The sequence below is a fragment of the Epargyreus clarus genome, unplaced genomic scaffold (genome assembly GCF_041222505.1).
Source record: "Epargyreus clarus isolate Ecla_fem2 unplaced genomic scaffold, WU_Ecla_fem_2.2 ptg000010l, whole genome shotgun sequence".
Lineage (NCBI taxonomy): Eukaryota > Metazoa > Arthropoda > Insecta > Lepidoptera > Hesperiidae > Epargyreus > Epargyreus clarus.
The window spans coordinates 3,064,536-3,086,964 of NW_027332218.1; the positions used below are offsets into that span (position 1 = coordinate 3,064,536).

Sequence of the window (22,429 nt, forward strand, 5' to 3'; positions counted from 1 at the left end):
CTATAATACAACGCGCGCTTAAACGAATGATATAACTTATAAGTTATAAATAATTATAATATTTCATTACAAATAGTTGTTGTTAATAATATTAAGTTATCACATCACTATTTTAAAGCATTAGTGTACATTTACAATATCTGTTTTTTATGAACAAACGCTTCATTTGTAATAATTATATTTTGCCCTCTGTAATATCAAAAATGTGTTAAAGATGTATAGTTTTTTTTATCAGTAAATTTATATTTAAAATACTTCATTCATTTTCATATTATTTTGGAATGCAATAAGATGCACAAAGCGATTTTTTATCATTCAATTTTGTTTTAATCTTAAAATAAAAAAAATATGTTGCTAGGTAGAGTCTTCAATAGCAACAGGAATATTTTATATTTTTAAGTTACATGCATCTTATTGTGTCCCAAAGTTAATATTGTCGGTTACTTATTTTACTTTACTTGAAGGGGTAAATTTTGTGGGTTGCTGTGAAGTGTGTGTGCGTTTTGTAATATCTTACTTTTACAGCTGATTACAACCAAGGAAACATGTAGAGTAGCGATTACTTAACATTATGTAAAGTGCGTTCTCGATTGCTACCTCTATATCAAAGAAAAATATGCTTGTAAAATTAAAATGATTACAAAATGAGTTATATTCATTTTACAAGAGTCAATCCATTTTGAAACACCATAATATAAAAATGTGTATAAATGTTTGCCAGTAATTATAAATATTGAAATAATTATTAAAATTGAATTTATTGTTTTACCTTCTCTAACGTTTTAATGTAATAAGAAATAGTTAAATTGCTAGAAAATAGTTAATCATTTGTTACTATTTATAACGAGCAAAACTTTAAAGTATACCAATATCGAAAATGCAATATTTAAGGTTTTAAATGTATAATATAAACTGTGACTTATAGACCTTTGTCGTATGGAAGTTGGTTAAGAATTATTTATTTAATGGTTCATTCACTGTTGATGAATATTGTAATTATGGTTTTCGTTATATTTCCACACCATAAAGACGTAAATCGGCGTTCTGGACAAAACAATGGGACGGAAAATAGGATCGAAATAGATGTAACACGTGCTGAAGCGCGGGTGTATCTTTCAATTAATTAATAATCTTTTCATTTATTTATTCACTTGATTATTTAGACAGCTAACTGAATGAATCAGTATGTTGCTAAATTAAATATTAATGTGCATGGCAAAAAGCATGTTGTAATCTAGATTTTAAGACCATTTCCTCCTAAGTGACCACAGCGATGACGATGATTATCTGTTTCATTCTTATAAATAATCGAAGTGAGAAAACATTTATTGACGTTCGTTTCGCTCGTCATGTGGAATAAAGGTCTAGGTTACCATTGCATGTATACTATGTATGTATACATACTATTTTCAATTGGCAATATCGTGGATCCTTTAAAAATCACTTACTTTCCCTTCCAATAAAATTAAGAATATAAAATAACATTAACGTATCTGGAGCTTAGTACAAAGTTGTTTAAATCGTTATCCGTTTTAATAATTACGAATTTTACACTATAAAAAAGGTTTCTGATTACATATTTAGTTTCATTAGAAAAATATGTCAAATGGTATATTTTTTTTTGTAATCCTGGGGTAAAGTTCTAAAATTATTTTCGTGATATAATGTGCGTTACCGTTAAAAATAAAATAGATTTTAAATAGAAAATTACAGCTTAAAGGTCCACTTAGTCGCAAAAATTAGGTAAGATATGCGATTTAGTGAATAAAGATAATCGATTAGTTGATCAAAATGAAAATAAAAATAATTAAATATTGGAAATTATGTATTTTACTTTAAGGTTTACAATATAATAAAATGAAACCAAATTTTGACTGCCAATTAAATTAAAATTCGCGGTAAGATTTGTTTAAATAAAAATGTTTATGAATAATTATAGAGTAATCTATTCCGCGTTTGATTCGCATTGAACAGAAAGTGCTCGAAGACAAGGGAATTTTGATTTTGCTGTCATATGTTTTCATTTCCCTAAATGCATCTTATATTATCCTTAAATTTCATGAACAATATTCTAAAACTTCTAAACTTGACTATGAAAAGTCCATATTATCGATTTTAATTCATTTAATCGAATTGCCTACGTTAACTGAGACTGGCTATCTTTGTAATAGCTACAAAGTCAAATAAAAAATGTATATTATAATGTTGTTTAAATACGCATTGTTGCTAGTCACCTCAGCGCTAGTATTTACAATCAAAGCATTTAATTGCTAAAACTTAATCTGGCAAAAGGCGTATGAACGGTAATTTTACTTTTATTTTCCACAATCCGTGTTAATCGACTTTACTATACTTGTGGAGATAGAAGTAAAAGAACGTGGGCTCTTTTTTCTACGCATGGAAATAATTCAAAACTATTTCTGTTCATCTTTACATTTTCACTATTATTTCTTAGTGATGCTTCTAATTATTATGTATATAAAAATACATAATGAATACTATCATCTTTATTTCCGACTTTGCAAGTGATTGCGCGTTTTTCAATTTAACTGTATATTTTCCTGTTACTTGTGACCTCTTAAATAAGGGAGATTTAAATATCCTTTTTTTTGTTTACTTCATCCCATAATCAAATGGGCTCCAATGCTAGATTAGATATTAATTTTTTATGGTATTATTAAAAATATGTTATGTGAGAATAGACTATGGTGTAATATTGGCTAGATTTATCCATATAAATAAAACCTTTTAAGAAATTGTAACATATTAGAATTCTATTTGATTATGGAATCTACGGTAACCTCATAAAAAACTGTACTGTACTATTGGCATTTCTAATATTATATAGCAATTTCGATATCTTTACCGTAACTCATAGTACAATACTAGTTGAATCGCTCTGTAACCTTTGTACAACAATAGTACGAAACTAGATAGATATAGCATAATTATCGAGTGATTTACCTATTTTATAAAAATGGATGTTGGTATGTTTGACTAATAGTTAATTAATAATTACCATACAAATTGGCAAGTGTTTCTTTCATTGAGGTTTTTGTGCTATCCATTTTGTTGTTAGTAACCCCTAGATGGTCCTGCAATACATATAACAACGGATCGCCATGAAAATTGTATAATTAATCGTATGAGTATTTGATTGTGTTGAACAAATACTTTTGCACTGCTATTTTAGATTACATACCGACCATCTATTTTTATATATAGAGGTAAATAAATATAGGTAGAACGTCTGCCGGGTTCTGCTAGTATGTTATAATGTAATCTTACTTATGTCTGGGCATGTGTGTATGGATACTGAAATATAGTCGTGTTAAGGAGATTGGATTATAACAATTTGTTACGCAAAGACAAGGTTTTTCAGATTTTGAATGTAAATACATTGGAAAATGTTTGATTTTGTTTCTACGTTTATTTAATCAAAATAAGATTGCGTATTTATTTTTGTTTTTTAATAAGGCATCGAGGCAAATGATCCATTCTTCCGTAACAGTATAAAAGACTCATCGTTTGTACATAGTTTTAAACAGTTTAGTTAATTAAATAGTTAACTCATGTTTATATGCATTATTTAATTTTGAGAAAAATATAATCACCATTGCATTTTATTGCTGTTTCCTTTATTGTTCCCTTATCGAGTTTTGATAACTAAGATTTTAACGATCTTTTATTACTGTATAAATAACACAGATATAAGGGTCTGTTAAGGATGTGAAATAGGTGTACTTGTAAAGATTTTTTTATGCATATTAATAACTGAAATATAATACCTGTTATCCAATGGTTATCATAAATAATATAACATTAGATGTTATACCTTAATGGTGAGGTTAAACGTCGTGAGAAAATCCGACAGTACCCTCAAATTCTTAAAAGATTTTAAAGGTACATAAACTTTACAAACACCATTTTCATTCTCATTACAATTCTTCAAGAGGATACTTGGACGAAACCTGGATAGTGAGGATCATTATTAGGAATAGAATAAAAAACGTCTTTATTTATAATAAGTATATTTATATTCAACAAGCATTTATTGTGCGATAAAAATAGTGCAAAGTATTTATAGAAATTTAAAAGCACAAGGCATTATGATTATTTCCTTTAGCACCTATTACAAAACCAATCTGCCTCAGACACAAAAAAAAACAAAGGAATGTTGAAAAATATACTTTCAATTCTCGACTAGAATCTAACAAGTCAATATGACTTGGAAATGCTACTAAAATAAATATATAATCGAATAAATCTTTGATGAAAAATTAGTTAAAAATATCGATTTAATGAGAACCGTTTACTGACAAAAAATAAATTCAATAAAACATAATATTATCTACACCTAGTAATTTAGTGTATGTACTAAGTGAACAATTGTATTTGAAGTTTCATTCTTACTCACAAATGTACTGAGAAAATTATGTACATAATATATGAAATATCAGTTTAAAATATATCTAATAAAATAAATGCTTTCTTGAAGTTATACTTCTCTTCGCGAGCTCAGTGATAATGACAGTGCAATGAATCTAGTGGGCGCGATCTCATAGAGTTTTAGTTTAATAAAATGATAACCACTTTATTATTTGATTCAATAAATAAAAATTAATTACATTGTTATAAATTTAAAATGGTATTAATTGCTCATTAATATACAGTTAATTCAAAAAAGGTCAAGTTTTTATCACCTTAAAAAGAAGTACAACTTCGGTCGCGCGAACCAGAACATATAACGCACTCGTTTTTATAAACACGGTGACATCAACACACGAATTTAAAATTAGTAACAAATTAAATTTGAACAAACATATAGATTATATTTAGACAATCTGATGTAAAAATATATTCTATAGGGGGCTTGTAATAAAACATTCTCCTTGACGCATCACCAACAACAGCTTCTGATGATATCAAAACCTGCTTATACTGAGTCGAAGTAGTCCAATATTGAAGCCATACTAGGAGCGTATGTTCTCTATAAACATACCAACGAAACTGCCTTCTTTACAGTGAATACGAATAATGGTCCATTTATATCAACAAACATTGAACAACGTGTTAGAAAAAATCATATTTCTACACCATACCATACCATATTTCAACAGGCACCGTGACTATGCGTATCCGTATTACGGAAGATATAAATACACATAGAAAGAAAGCATTTTACCACGAACCGTGTGTGTCACGTACGATGTCTGTATATATAAATGCAACATAAGTTTGTCAATTCACCATATGGAAGAGCTTATAATTGCACGTGGATTGGTCACATATTATTAGCGTCGCTATATTGTAAAACACTTTTACGCATCAGTGGTACATACAACATTTTTTGCAACTCGCTATCTCCGCATATGCACAGAACATTGGTTCACAAAGGCAATGCAGAATAAAAAAAAATATAATTCTTCTCAACATGAAATATTCATCTGAAAAAGAAAAAATAATATCTAATATAAGCTTGAAGTACCTTCAATCCAAGTAGGAAATTCATTAAAATCTATTTATATTTACCTTCATATAAGACATTTTGGTATTTACCTCTGCATATGCACAGAATGTTGGTACTTCACAAAGGCAATAGCGGCTAACTCCTTGCAGAACTCTTCTAATACTATCAGACTTTCCACCAGTTGGTTGTGGTCACCACTGTAAACAAATAAATATATAGTAAAATATACTATACTATAGGAAATCCAGCTTTTTTATAACCACCTCCTTTTTGAAGTCGGTTAAAAAGTATTTCATGTATTGATTAGAAATACTATGATTTTAAAGGTATATCTAATTTTGTATTCAATCTCTTTAAAGTAATGGTAAGGGACATAGATTAGTATAGATATCTCAGCGCCTTGTGTGTGCGCTGTCACATAAGTAAAATGGCTGACTGTTTTCCCATTACGTCTCCAATTGTCATGGTGTAATTTACGCGGATCAATGCTGATATGTGCAGTTAAGTGGTGCAAAAACAACACGAAATCGAAGAAAAAGTGCGGAGAAATATCGTGTCATTCGTAAATGCTCTAAAAATACATTTTTTTTATATTTTTCAAAAATAAAAATAGATGAGAGTGCCAATTTCAATCGTCAAAACTGGTTACATTTTCTTGTTAGGAGTGAGTAATCTTTACTAATCTATAGTGGGGGACAATTACGCATTTGTAGCAAAATTGAATTAAAGATTTAACCACTTACCATCACTAAATAAAAAAGTCTATGTATAATACTAAATAATATGTTTAAAAACAAACCTCTCATCATAACTGGGATCCTCACTCATTAGCTGCAGCCTGGTCGTCTCTATCACCTTCTTATAGTTCTTCAGTCTCGGTATCTCCATTGTGAGTTTCTTAGCAACTTCTTGTAGCGTCTTGAACAGAGTTTGTGTCTTTTTGGCAGTGGGTAGCGACGGGTGTAAGAGATATTCGTGTAAATTAGGGTGTGGCATCAACGCCAATTTCGATATTATTGATGTAAGATGCAAGTTCACTTGATAGGGCTGGTTCGGCATGTTTCCTAGCAACTTGAATAACATTCTGAAGAAAGGTCCTTCATCGAATTCTTCCTCGCAATTCGAGGACAGATCTCTACTTCGAATCACTAGACGTTGGGAGAAAACGCAATCGGTACTGTGGCTTTCTTCTTTATCGCAACATCGATTTTTCGAATCGATATTCTGATTCGGGAGGTATCGATTTAGCTTGATCGTGTTTTCTTTGCTACTGTTGGCGAGTGCGACGTCGACGTAGAGTGGTCCCAATTGGCTTATGTTATCGTATTTATGTGGGATTTTCGTGTTGGATTCGGTTTCCTTGGTCTTTGGTTGTGTGTGCACGGGATCGAATACATCGTCGAGGTGTATATCGGCTTCGGGACGGCTGTCGTAGCTGTGGGTCGAGCTCGCTGTGTTGTCTATTGTATGGTCCGCTGGCCAGTTGAACGTTGATGTTATGTCTAGCCATAACTGGAAAAAACAAATATCTAAATATTATGTTTTTATTTTTAAACAAAGTTATTTTATTTTATCGTTAGAAAAGTAGGTCAATTACTTGGAGGTACATGGAGAAGAAATAAACTCTATAACACACACACTTGTCGTAAAATATCCTTTTGCAAACTAACCATCTTAATGTAGTACATAATTATATATAATTTATATAACAGCCTAGGCACCTACAAACAATCCGATATCTTGTATTTAACTGTCTATAATTTAATAATTACCTATATATCTGAAAAAGAAAAAAACCTTGTATTGATGAAAACTGAACAAAAATATTATTAAGCAGTCATTTTTCCATAACTTATCAAGAAACAAGTATTCTGAATTGAAGTATACGCAATTAACTTACATATTATGTACAACAAACGACCTGATACTAATTGAGCTCGGTCCCTTCCCAATCACATAGGCTATTAGGAGGATGTCGTTTGCCAAAATCCAATGTTATTTACCTGGTAGTGTCTCTGTGCGTCATGTATGTAGTGTTCATAGTCCGCGCCCACTGGGTCCGACAGCACCGCCCGCGGCAACAGCAGCAGGAAACTGCAACACCACATTACGTCACACTTGTCTGCAGCGAGAGGTTCAACACATCCGTCATTCCCAGCTAAGTTTGTTCCGTAGCAGTAAAAGGGTTTACACTGTATGAATAAACCCACCCAAACAACCTTAGTTTGCATTACAAAAAAATAAAAAGCAGCATATGAACTATAAACAGCACTCCGCCCTTGTCTATATAATTTCAAGAGTTCAATTTATAATTTTAGATATACGAGTATGTTCTGTTTTATGAAGTTTGTGTACTTGTCTTTATATTGATTTACATCGCATTTATACACCGCTAAAACTTATAGGAAATCCTTACCAAGAGTATCTAGGTGTCTTTTGTTCGGAAACCAGTAGACGTGCTCGCACTCTTACTTCAGCTAAGGGGTCGTCACACGCTATGTTTTACAGGTCACGGTCTCTCTGGATTCAGGGATAGGATCTGTGATCAACCTTAGATCCTCTATACTAAAAGTTAACAATAATAAAATGTGAAGCAATTCAATTCTGATATTTATGATCTATAATATTCGTACACACATTTACATTCATTTTTACAAAGATTAACAATTTTCTAGTTATCCTCACCAATTTTTGTTTTTACATTATGTATGTTAATATATTTTATATAAAACAATGGTAACTAATGTTCACCAATTAATTATCATGTAAGCAAATAGAGTCATAAACAATTACAACAAAAATTAAGTAACTTTTCCATTATAATTATAATAACTACTATTTATTTTTTCCTTACTATATGATTTCTCTTAACACTAAATAAAACAAACAAGTTATTTATGGCCATACATTGTTTATTAATTGTACTAGATTTCATTATGACACTTATTTATAAAATACCTGCGACAAAATATATTCCATAAAATATAATTTCAATATAAAATAAGTAAATAATCCGCACTTACAACTAAACGACAAACTTTTACGACTGACATATTTTTATATGAAAAATATAAAATGAGTTTCCATTAAACAGATTATGTACTTCTTTTGCCTGGATAAACTTAAAAAATATAAATAAGTCTACATTGACAAAATATAACTATCATATACATGGCAAAGTTACATCACTATCTGGCATAATACTTGAGCAAATAATTAAATTATATTTAGCTCCTGTTTTATTTAATCTAACACCAATTTTGCACCATTGTAGTTTTATATCGTGGCAATAAAGATTTAGTAATAATATGAACCTATAATTTAATGTAAAATATTATGTTTGTGAATGATAAAACAAAATGTGTTTATTACTTGACATTAAAATCAACAAAAAATATTCTAGTAAACTTTATTACCCTATATGTGGCAAAACATATAAATATGTACATTGTTTTAGGCAATTACTTGAGCAAACTATTAGTAGCAAGTAATTATCTTTTTGTATTAGTTCATGTATGTCGTATAAACTCATCAATGTGATTATTGTTATATCAATAATAATATATTGATAAGCATGGCATTAAATCATCGTTATGATTATCATATACATCAGCGTTTCCCAGCCTTTTTCAGTCCTCGGACCCTTAGGAAATCATGTACAGTTTTCACGGACCCCCTTAATAAAATAAACAGCGAAAAAAAAAACGCAATCCCAAATATCATTTTTTTACTGGATAGCCAAAACAAAATTTTGAAAAACCAATTTATGTATTTTTCTTTTTTTATAGATTAATAATAGAGTTATACATCATTGGATGCATCTTTTTGAAATTTTTAAATAACCGTGTGCTTAGATCACATTTTTTAATTAAACTGGTTTGCTGATTTCTCGTTTTGCGGCCCTTTTCCATTTAATGAGCGATTTATGTATGGTTCAGAGATGACACCGCGGACCCCCATACATATATTCGCGGACCCCTGGGGGTCCGCGGACCACAGGTTGGGAAACGCGGATATACATCATAGTTGTCATCCCAGACAATATGATCATGCAACACATTACTAATGTAATATTAATATATGAAGTATTATAATATTATTTTAATGAATTACATTGAAATATTGGATGGATAAAGCTTTATTATAATACTACGAAGACGAATATTTAATGATAACACATCCACATTAATATTTAAAAGTATATTATAATAATAGCACCTTAAACATACTATAAGGAACAGTTACCCTATAATTGAATTTTATTTTACAATTTCAAAAAATACTATCAATTTTACTTATCTGACTAAACAATTAAAAAAATCTATAAATCTATGTACATTTATAATGTACACCTCTATTTACAACTTATCATATAATAGCGTTTATATCATAATTAGAGAATTTGTGATTGCTGACAACGTCACGTCATCAAGTCGATATTGTCCCATTGCTGGGAATGGCTCTTTCTAATTATACAAATATGTATTATTTATACATTGATTCATCAAAATTGTACATCGGATCTGCTTTCAAATCGTCACATCAGAAAGTACTAAAATCAAAAAGATATAAAAAGGACACTACAATAGAAGAAAATTTGTATATCTTTATGAAAAACCAATGATTGAAATAAAGTTAAAATAATAGTTTTAATTATAATATAGAATTATAGATTAAATATTCTGATAAGAATGAAAATACGTCTTCTAGTGATTTTTCCTTGAATTTAGCATAAGATTTGACGTTCATTTTTTACTAGATCAATGTATCTATATATTACTTACTATTTAGTTTTATAAATAGTTATTATTATATTATTATTATGGCTTCCTAACTATGATATGGTAAAATACAGTATGCTGGTTAGTAATAATTATAATAATTATTATCTGTTATTTTATATAATACTATGAGTCAGCGTTGTCAGTGGCGCTTTCCGAGTTTTCTGAGGCTATTATCTCTTCGATACGCGATTTCAGCTCTTTGAGCCGCCTAAAATATAAAATTTTAGTTTGTTAACTTGACTAATTTAATTTTGTTAAATATATAATTATACAGGGTGTTATGATTTTCACAATAAACCGAAGATCAGATCGGGTCCAGTTTAAAAAAGCCGGGAAATAAGAATACTTGTACTTTTTATATGAGTCGATAAATAAATAAGCCATTTTTAAATATTAAAATATATTTGCAATAACATATAAAACCTGCCCACTTGTAAATATTGTTATAGTGTATTGAGCTGATGACTTAATGCTAGATGTTAACCTGTCCGTTTGGTTTTCATAAATGTCTTATATTCAACTCTTAAACAATAAAACATGATTGCGTTTTTCTAATCTGGCTATCAAACAGATCATGATTATTGATAAAATATTTATTGATATTAATTAGGAAATCGATTTTTATTCTCATTGTCTAAATCCTAAATAAGGCTTTTTTTACAGTATTTCTTGGGTTGTGTATCGTCTCCAAGGCCACGGGTTCATGCACGAATTTAGGACACCCTGTATAACCTGCTTTATAGCATTTATGATACAAATATAGGTTAAATGAATTTTTAATTTATGACAAGTAAAACATTTACACGTATAGTCAAGATACCTATATTAAATTCCCTGTGTTATGAGTGCCATGCACACACACAAAGACAAGTACACAAACAGAGACCCAGAACAGATATTCATAGTAAAGACAATCATTATTAAATTGTACTTTAATGTATTATAGTAATCTTGAGAAACTATTACATAGTTTCGGCGTAAAATTCAAAATCCATGCACCTATGGAACCTCCATTTTACTAAAAAAAGTTAACTGTAGCTAGTTATAGTCCGTGTAAAACTGCTAGTCCGCTCTGAATATAGACATGAATCGCGTCGCCATATCAACAACTTCAGAGCGGACTAGCAGTTTGGCGCGGACTATACACGACCATTTTCTTATAGCTTTAAAGAATATTAACAGTAAATGGACCATTCTACCTTACTTGATAACTCTTTTATAACAACTTTGTTATAAAAGTGTTTTAAATATAACTCTGTTTAATTTGTCTATAAAAGATGAAGTTTCCCAGGATGTAATGGATGATGTATGTAAGACTATTTTATTCAATGACTTATTTAGTTCTTTCTGTCTGCACAAGTAACTATAAAAAGGTCTAATTGCCATTATTTTCCAACAAAATATATTTAAGTATTTCGTTGTAAACTCGTGTAGATTGAAGAATTTCCGAGCGGTTCTACTCCTTAGTATTTAGTACTATCCTGTAACTCCTTAGTTCTAATATAGCTATGGTACTAACCTGTTGATGACCCTGTGTATGTTCTCCCCGCCTTCTTGCTCCCGAGTGTCCACGCCCTCGTGTGTTAAGATATCGTGAATTTGTTCGTTCACTTGGTCTTCATGTTGGAGCTGTTTCATCGCCTCCCTGGAAACATATAATGAAATATCAATATTTGATAAAATTTAAAACGGGTAGCCTAACTTAGCGAATTTATACAAGTATAATTTGGCCTCTTGAGACTGCAGTACTGTTAAGGTACAGTGTTCTCGCTAGTGAATGTTCTGCTTAGGGAGAAACACGTATATGAGGTATTCTGAGTTAGTCCTTAGGGGTAGCTAAGCCTTGTCCCTGTAGTTTCGGGACCAGAATAGGGCTATGGTATCCCCTGCCTGTCGTAAGAGGCGACTAAAAGGGGGCTTCCGGGGTTGCGGGCGGCAAGAGTGGGTAGCTCGAACCGTCCGGTAAGCGACCCCGGGAAGGGCGGCGGTATGTGTGTTCGCATACCGTCGTACACACCAGACGGTGTGGCGAGCGTCAAGCTCACCTGGGCAGAGCCCGACGGGGCAACGCGCTAAGAGGATTCCGGTTGCGTTCCTTTGGAGATCCCGGAGCCCTCTACGCAGCGCCGAGGACGGCCACCGGGGGGGTTTTAGTGCGGTAAAAATCCCACATAACCCTGCGTCGCTCCCACGGCGCCGGGTACCTTTTGAAGGTAAAAAGGGGTAGCTAAGCCTCTTTTCTGGAGTCGTTTACAGATGACTATGAAGTGGTCACTTACTATGCCAAAAGCTCATTTACTATGTTTATATTAAAACAGTGATCCTGTATAGTAACCGCGGCCGCACATCCGCGCCGCCGGTGTCGCACCCCGTACCTTCTCTAGCATCGCGTCCTCCACTATGCGGTGTTACACACAGCGCTTCACGGCCAAAGCCGCGGCGTCAGGGTGTTGTCACTTCGACGTTTTACTTATAAATATTCATGGTGGGTGAGTGTACGCCACACGGAGGGGTTTACACGCTGCGACGCCGACGACGCGCCATTCCGCTTAGTTTTTTGTTTCGATCCAATTTTAATATTAAACTATATAAACATTACCACGCCTACGGTACGACGTATAATCCGCGGCAAACTGCTAGTCCGCTCTGAATAGAGAAACGAGTCGCTTCGAATAATAAATTGTAGATATTCGCGAAGACAGCGCGGGACCCCTCCCGGCACCCGTCCGCTGCCCGCTCTCGCCCACGGGTACATAGCTGCGTTAGTATACCATTACGTTTCTACGGAATATATGATTGTAGTTGTGCGCAATAACTTCAGAGCGGACTAGCAGTTTGGTGCCGTCCCGCGCGGGGCGTGTCCGACCTGTTCCTCTCCCGCTCGCGCCACAGCGGCAGGTCGTTGAGGCGGTCCCGCTCGTCGGCGGCGCTGGGCTGCACACAGAAGTAGCCGCGGCCGCACACACGCGACAGCACCAACCGCTGGATGCTGTGCTCCGTGCCCTTCTCTATTATTGTCTATGGAAAAAAAAACAATAAATTGATTATTCCCGGTGGTATTCTGTTGATCTCATGTAGTTTTTAACCCAAAGTATAAATACTTTGGGTCAATCACGTATTATTTTTTATTTGTTAAAGACTCAATACACTCACATACAAGACAATATAAAAAAAAAACAGATCAAGCGGTAAACTTTTACTCACTTCAAAGAATCTCAAAGTCTCCAAAGTTAAATCGTAATCTTCTGTGAGACAGTTGTTTATAAGCGCCAGTAGCAACGGCCACTCTGACATTTCTCCGTCGCCAACTAACCAATTTGAAAATTCTGTGAACAAAAATTATAAAATTACAATTTACATAAGAGATGCCACATGAACCTTACCCTTCAACGGAAGAAATATTGTTATGGCAGACCTAACGAGGACTGGTAATACTCAAAGTTAAACGGATATTAAAAAAAAAACAAATTTCAAAGATTCTTTTGCTATCTTTTTTTTGTCTTACTATCTTGCATTACCTCTTATTATCATTGCCTCCAAAAAGCCACATTGTATTTATCTTTTTATATTTTCATATCTTTTAACTTTTCTTTTAATGATTTTGATTATTTACTTTGTGTAATTTTATTATATATTTCCCTTTTTATTTTAATAAAAGTTGACGTTACGAAAGATAGTTTCATTATCTAGAAACGATGGATAATCAAAAGATACCTGTCTAAAAATAAACACCAAAAAATACCCTTGTAGGTCCATCTTACAACCAGCTACCATAGACCATCCCTACTAACCATTGATAAGATCAGCGGAGTCCATAACCCTGAGGCACTTGGCGAGCATGGCGGCGGCGAGGGCTGCCCTGCCCGGTGTACTGGGCTTGCCGTGGAGCCGCGGGTCCTGCTCCTCCGCCCCGAGCAGCGCTGCTTCAGCCACGCCCTCTAGGAAGTTCGCTCGGAACGTACGGGCCAAGTGCGCTGCTATTGTTGGGTGGCATTCCTAGAATAAAAAGTATTTTACGAGTTACCGAATCTATAGGGTGTGAAGTTTATAAAGCAAAATTATATAAACTTAACATAGATGTGTTACTGTAATGATCTACTGAATATGATCAAACTCGATTATCAAATTAAACATTTTAAATTTGATTTAAAATAAGCTTTTTGTTTCGTACTCTTGAAAAATTTTTCATACTCTGTGGAACACATTTCGGAAGTCATTTATTTCCACATATTTAAAAAGTGGGGTTGGTATTTTAAGCTATGACTTTACCTTCATAAGCGTATCACAGTAATCTAGCCACGAGAAGAAACTAGTCAGTTCTCGGTACCCGTGGAATTTGTTGTAGCCTTTGTCGCCAAAATCCTGCGCAACGTATCTGTGAACCAATAATAAATAAACTATTAATTTTATATATGTTATTTGTTTCTACTTTCAAGTATATTTGGTGTTCAGTAGGTGATTTAAAAATAAAGGAAAGAAAAATATTATCGCAGAACTAATGACCTTATATAATGAAAACAACAGACATAGTTCACGCCCAGGTGATATTCAGACTATATCAACAGTATCATGATGCCTCGCAGCTCGGAGCACCCGGCCACCCTGGCAGTATGGGAACACTCACGCCCAGGTGATGTTCAGATGGTCCACGTCGTTGGGGTCGACGTCTGGCGGCACGCAGCGGTACTTGGCGGCCAGCTTGTCCACGATGGTCTCGCACACCGGGCTGCAGCTGGTCACCAGGTTGGCGATGTCGTCCTCGCCCAGCGACGACACTATCATGATGCCCTCGCATGCTCGAAGTACTACTTGGTTGTCCTAGGAACATAAAAAGTTAATAAGTACCGTTTTCTATATCCAGGGTCCTGTAGCGGACCGGCCGTAAGAGATCCCACGGACGAGTCCTATTAGCGTATCCGTGGTCACGATAAAGAGCGTCCAGAGGAACATCGTGGGGTATTACCCGGTAGGAGTCCGACATATCCTCTCCGCTGCCCCGGTAGCTGAGTGGAAGCTACCAATACAAACACACGAGCCTGCAACCCCTTCAGTTTTAGCGTACGCCGCTCGCTGTCCGTTATACAACTATTTAAAAAATCCTATACAAATTTTATACCATTTGAATTTTTTTTATAAATTTGAATTAGGCAACTAATAATCCTATTAACATAATATCTTTTTTCCAAAAAAATGTTGAGCAGTCATGGATTCACATTGCATAATGGTCGGCTACGCGTACCGCGAATGTCATTGTTCAAGACCGTCCAATGAACTTGGCCTCAAAATGATTGCACTCGTTACGCCTCGCTGTTACAGATAATGGAACTTAATGAACTGGAATACACTGGTCTGAATTGTGCGTGATTGTATTATCGTCGGCCAGTCATTGAAGCCTGCTGGGCACAGGTCTCCTCCAAAATGAAAGAGGTTAAGGCTTTTGTCTTATTTTTTATTATTATTATTCTCAGGCGTATAATTATCCTTTACTGTTTAGCAAGTGACAATAAATAAAAATAAATTTCGAATACACACAAAAGTGGTGAGAGCCTGGAATGCTACCAGCGTTTAGCGTCTAGGTACGCTCAGATCCCCAGATTTACAGACCGAATTTTAAACCAAGTTGCAATCAGTGCTTATGATTTCATTACACATTAATATGTTTTAATAGTTATTACTTTAAGCATATACAAAGTCATAATGTATGAATATTTTGAGAACTTGTATTTTTAAAGCTAAATGAGCTCAAAATGGCAGTATTAAAATTGAAATAGCCTTATTTACACTATAAATAAAAGTAGTGTCAGACCATGCCAGACTAATATCCTAACCTATTTGCATAGATAAGTCATTTACTCTGACATTTTACCGGCTAAATGATACAAGCGCCATCGTCCATCACAAATAGGAGTTAAAATACTTACAGCACTATTCAAATACGACAGCAGCAGATCAATAAGCAGGAATTTCTCATTATCCTCATACAAGGTCTTCTGACTTCTTCCAGAATCCTTCTCATCAGCGACCGAACTGCTGGAGTTAGTTCTACCATCATCTTTAGTTCTCACAATGGACACATTTTTCAATGTTATTGGGTTTGGCATCATGTCGACTTCGAAGAGAGGATTCTTCTTGGGCGTTTGGACTTTTGGCCTGATAGGGATTAGTTTCTTGATGTCTTCTGGCAGACCAGTGTTATTCCTGTCTTCCACGAAGGGTGTTGTGAAGATATTGGCAAGGCCGGGCTCCTTCCGCACCCACCCGCATAGTGTGAGGAGGAGTTCCACTTCTTCCTTCTCTGTTGGTGATGCTGGGCTCTCGTTGCACTGGATCAACATCCTCTGGAAATAACACCAACCATTTTTTTGATGTAATTAATTTGTAAACTATTGGTATAAACTATAACTGATTGGGTGTAAATGTATACAAATACGTAGATACCTATTATGTCCAAATTAATTATATGGATTCCTGCTTAAACAGGGACCGGAACCTCCTAAGTAATACATTAAAAAACTACACAACGCTAGGTACATAAATATACATATAAAGGTACTAACTACTGTTATTTGCTATCATGAACCAGGTAATTGTTAGTTAAATGACGTCGTCGTAGTAAAAATACTTTCGATTCATCTAAAGTACCTTTTAATACTACTAGATACGTACATATTTGAAAATTATTCGAATAGATTTAGTACACTATATAATCAGTTAAAATTGATTCAACCCGACGAGCAATGTTCACGATAATTGCTAAGATAACACTCAACAGTATTACAAGGTTATGCTAAACCGCGATTAAGGGAAAACACAGCGAAATATCTACCGATACTTTGCTATTCTAGATCTGTGTTTTATTAACGTTAAGTTATCTGAAGGGAATAGAATGGTATGGTATGGTTTGAAGGTGGTAGAACCTTTGTGGTTACTCCGGCGGCACCACCGCCACAACTATTTCTGCCTCATAACAGCAGTGTTAAACGCTGCTTTGCCACACACCATAACACGGTCTGAAGGGTGTGGTAAGGGAAACATACTTTTCCGACGCGATCCTGCTTAATCCTCAGGGGTAGCGGCGCATCTGTTGCCGACCTCAGGTAGGAACATCTAATCCTATCTGGGATTGATTACAGTTGTCCATGGGAGGCAGTACCCACTTATCATCCGGTGGACTGCATGTTGGTCGGCCACTCCTATATTTAAAAAAAAGTGCGAGGTAACTAAACTTTCCATACGTGTGATATTGACTAATAAGATTGCATACTTTTCCTTCAATGTAATTTTCTTTCCATTAAAATAATAAAAGTCACTCTCATTTCTGTTCATTAAGTAAATCTGCAAATATTTTTTGTTATAGAGGATAAATTTCAATTGTAAAACTAGGGCAAATATATGTAAATAGTGTACAAGTAAAAGCATAATTCATATGTAGATTCATTAATGAGCTCTGCTTAAAAAAGCGTGAAATGATAAATTGCATTTCACATCCGTCATGTAAATTGCTCTCTTATCTCAGTTTTGTTTGTACCTTTTTGAATGCAAATAGGTACTTTGTTATTAGTCTCACTTTGGACACTTTCACTACCTACTGTATAATAGCCAAATGCGTACCGTACATAAAATTAAAAATAATTATATTATCCAAATGGTTGCAGATTATAAAACAGGTATTTCAATTTGTCCCAAAAGGTATTTTGGACACGCCTACTATTACATTTAGAAAATTGACCTCAATCAATTCCAGGTAGATTCAATCAATAAACGTTAATTGACTGTAATAGCTTTTATACGTCCTTGATAATGGCCAGTACTGTCACTATTCTTATTATTCGCCATTCATAAGGCAATCTGACCCAGTTATAATATAAGAGCGTACGCTAAAACTTGCGCGTGTACACCGAGCGGGCGTCCGTATCGTGCAACATGCGATACGTTGTGGTGGTTCAATCGATTTGGAGACACAGTTTGCGAACGGGCACAGGCCGCGGTGCGAACGCGCCCGCTGCGCATCTAAGTCTCATCATACGCGCGCGGGTTGCGGTTGCGGAATTCAATACAAACACAACGTATTCCCGCATCAGTTTTAACGTATGCCCTAAGTGGAGTAAAATGTAGATTCTGCCATCACCAACTTACATCATCCCCTTTTGAAGAGTTTAAAGAGCTAAAGGATAGGCTTAAACTAGTATTGTCATAAAAGCACCAAACAACCTACATCATACAACCACCTGTTAAATTGTAATTCCTGCCTATGGAAGTCTGCAACTTACCTCACATAGAACAAATTTCAACCTGAGGTCAATCATAGATGTGATTATGTGTGTGTGTGCCTATACACACACATAATGTGTGCTCTAGACCAAATTGATACACCACGCATTAGTACCATTGCCTTACACTGTTTATACTATCTTTTGCATCTCACCTGCAACGGACGGTACACATGCACACTATTCACACAGGGCCGTGTAGTGCGACGTAACAGTGCAGTGGCCACCGCTAACGCCAGCGCCCTCGCCCCCGGCGGCCGGTCTGACGCAGCAAGCGCTTGGAGCGCATCCAGCAAGCATATCGACCGCTGTACCACCGCTTCTAAGCAGGGACCCACTGTACCGCCTTGGTGCTCCTTCTCTTCGTCGACTATTAGCTGGAATTATGAGTTTTTGTGTCGAAAGCGCATATGAGTTTGTATTATTACTAAATTTATTACATTATTACGTGAGTGATTAAATTGATGCAATTAATTTATAATTGTATAATAACAGTTTGGTAAGGTATCCCTACTATTTATTTCTAACAAATGTATGAGGAAATACTCATAAGAAGTACGAACGCTTGCATTTTATTTTAGAACATATGTTGCAATTTGTATCTTAGTCAGACTGTCGTCGTAGTGTGGATAGAGGTAGCAATATATCTATAATTGTTTTCCAATAAGAATTCAGGGCTTATTTTATTCCGGCCATAAGCCATGAACAATATCAGTTGACCTACATGATAATATAATATGTTATAATAAAATTGAAATTTGAGTATTTTAGTTGCTACATGGTCCATAGTGTCATCTATATACTTTGACATCTACAACCAAACCAGCCTTATTTATTACACTGACAACACCCTTTTAATCAAGCGACAGCACATACACAACACTTCCAGATGATATACATGTATATGATTAACATACATAATCATCCTATAACATCGGAGTGACCAATGTCACTACCTCATTAAGTGATTATGAATGCAGACTAAGCCACGCGGAAGGAATACCAGTTTCCGCGCGCTTCTCATTTTGTAATCTTTAGCCTAGTAATTGATGCTTGTAACCCTAGATCTTATAAGAAATCATATTTTTTTGTTAAGCTCCATTTCCTTCCCTATTTTTTTAAGAATGTAGAAATAGCAAATTAGTGTGCACTTCACTTGATTGTGAGTGGTTATTGCCGCCCATGGACATCTGCAATCAACCCCTGATAAGTTTAAATTCCTACCTCAGGTCGACACCCGATGTGTTGCTACCTTTGATGACTATGATCGAAAGCCTTGGATAAGTCTCTTACCACACTCCTCCAACCAGAACACAGCTGCATTTATGGTCTAGAGTCAAACCACAAAGGGTTCATCAATTGCACTCTTGCTATTTATTAAGTTTAATTTTACCATTAAAATGTCCCAAAGAAATCAGTTGATTATTTGTTTAATATAAATGTATCAATTTAACAACTGTACTTGCATAAACAATATGAAGGTCGCACAGTGTCTTTTAACTCTTTGTAGTAGCATTTTGTTATGTAAACAGTAATGAACTATGAATACAAGGTTGAATGAATTTGTTGTTTTTATTTGATGCAGTTGAATAAATACAGATACATGGTTAAAAATAAACAAGTAATTTTTGTTTTATTTTTAGTTCATAATAATCTTTGACAATTAATAGCTTACATTATATTTATATGAAGACCAATTTATTAGAGGTTGTAATTGGGAGAAGTGGAGTCAGTCATAACAGACTTTATTGTCTGAGCTTGAATATTTCTCTGCAAGACAAAATAAATTTAGCAACCTTATGTTTCATCAAAAATTGCCAATACCAAGATAATACCAATTTAAAAAAAAACAATTAAAGGACAAATTCTGTTTCGCTACTCAGATTTCTTAGGTTGCAGCAAAATAAATTTGCAATTGGTAGATCGCACAGAATCTAATTAGAAAATCTCAGGTACTATAAAGTTGGCTGCCCCTCTACAGTATTGTAATATTATTTTTATTTCTAATTTCAGAAATAGTGTAACTTTTTGACATTAAAATCAAACTCGACCCTATGGCCTACTGGAACAGGTCCTGTTAAAAGCAAAGTTAGGGGCACAAACAAGTTGAACTTGAAGGTGGTAAGAACCCTTTGTGCTTCCACTCTGATGGTACCACCACCACACCTATTAGGCGCTGCTGTGTTTCGGTTTTAAGGGTGTGGTAAAGGAGACAAACTTTTCCGACGCGTTCAAGCTTAGTCCTAAGGGGTAGCGGCGCATCTGTGGCCGACCTTAGGTAGGAATATTTAATCTTATCTGGGGTTGATTACAGATTTCCATGGGCGGCAGTAGCCACTTACCATCTAGTGGAGTGCATGCTCGTCTGCTACTCCGATATTATAAAAAAAAGTTGCTATTATATTTTACTAATCAGAAAAAACTGTTGATACACATATTTTAAAGGTGTCATGTGGATTAATGTGACATATAACACTGATTACTAATCTCCTAATCAGCTTTACTAATTAGGTTGTAAAGGAAATTCTTTTAGTGTAATTGGATATGCTAACTTGCAATCTGACCAGTTTAATAATTTACTTGTTCGGTTTTAAAAGATCTATATTTGTGATATTTTTATATTTCGGATATTATGAAAATGGCTGGAGTTTTATTTTATCATCTTGTGAAGCCTTTCGAAAGAATAAAAATACACAGTAATCACTAACATCACATTATGTAATTGAATTCATGTTAACTTCTTTCAAGTCATAAAACAATACTAAAATGTATGACTCTTCATAATTGGTTAATATATCATCATAGTCGTAGAACAAAGTCGATATTAACAAATACCAAACTTTACAGGGCAGCCATATCAAGTTATACACAAAAGTCATTTACTACGAGCACATTTCAAATCCATCATTATACTGACTGATTAATTTGAAAACTAAAATACATAGATTTTTTTCTGTAATGCAGTAATAATTTTTAGACAATATATTTTCCAAACATGATAAAAAGTGAATTTCGCAATTTTGTCAAATCCGTCCTTGTTCTACGCCAGGTGTGGGTCTCCATTCGAAAAGAGACTAACGCCATTAATTAAGGCCTCCTACTGGGTTATAGTCCTGTTATCATGATTTTAGGTAATATAGTGCTGTAATATTGTCTTTATTATAAAATGTTACATAATTTTTATTGAGACCATAATTTATCTACTTAAGTTGTGAAATTAAAGTTTACTTAATTTATATACTATTTACTGCTTTGCTGTTATAAGAAAATGTAGGATACATAAATATTTTCAACTGTTTTACTTTAAATAAACTAACTAATGGAAATACATTTTTTTCTATCTTACCTGTAACATTTGATGCAGATGGTGCGGTATTCTGGTGTCTTCAATGTGTACCTTGCTGCTGTCATCATAATTTTGGTAGAAATTCAGGATCATCTTCCAATGATACTCGAAATCTTCCAATCTAGTCGCCGGCGGAGCTAACTACAAGGAAGTAATACAAACTATACAAATTACCGCCTTCTCGAATTTCAAACTTGGAACCATAGCTTGGAACGCTTATTTTTTAATTACTTACTACGTCTGCAGCGGTTTGAAGAACACCGGAAAATCGGCTTAACATTTTACACAATATTTAGGTCACAAACATCACAATATATCGTTGATCTTAGAGAAGACCTTTGCCTATTTACTAAAAAGCATTTATTTATATATTTACAAAAGCATTTTGTGGTCTAAAATACACTGTTAAAATATAAACACAAGATGTGAGAAAATGTCACATTTTAATTAATTTGATTTATGTCATATATCACATCTCATATACGTCACATTACAATATAGGCAGATAAAGATAAACAAATATTATTTTTTAAGGAACAGATAAAAATAACAACTAATC

At 34.1% G+C, this 22,429-nt stretch overlaps 1 protein-coding gene across 2 annotated transcripts; it reads right to left on the reverse strand.

Annotated features, from left to right (window-relative positions):
- Positions 1 to 4,014: 4,014 nt before the first annotated feature.
- LOC140745324 (FHF complex subunit HOOK interacting protein 2A) lies at positions 4,015 to 22,338 on the reverse strand. Of its 2 annotated transcripts, none has more exons than XM_073077102.1 (14): positions 22,106 to 22,338; positions 21,871 to 22,011; positions 18,680 to 18,901; positions 16,176 to 16,592; positions 14,879 to 15,072; positions 14,524 to 14,629; positions 14,046 to 14,250; positions 13,459 to 13,580; positions 13,121 to 13,272; positions 11,774 to 11,899; positions 7,474 to 7,564; positions 6,270 to 6,982; positions 5,560 to 5,667; positions 4,015 to 5,447 (listed from the first exon to the last, which is right to left on the reverse strand). In XM_073077102.1, exons 1-14 carry the CDS (start codon positions 22,148 to 22,150, stop codon positions 5,444 to 5,446), a joined length of 2,646 nt encoding a protein of 881 aa, XP_072933203.1. In that variant the 5' UTR covers positions 22,151 to 22,338; the 3' UTR covers positions 4,015 to 5,443. The 2 variants fall into 2 exon arrangements, with proteins under 2 accessions (XP_072933203.1, XP_072933202.1); XM_073077101.1 differs by having other exon boundaries at positions 5,533 to 5,667; positions 22,106 to 22,337.
- Between the last annotated feature and the right edge of the window lie 91 nt (positions 22,339 to 22,429).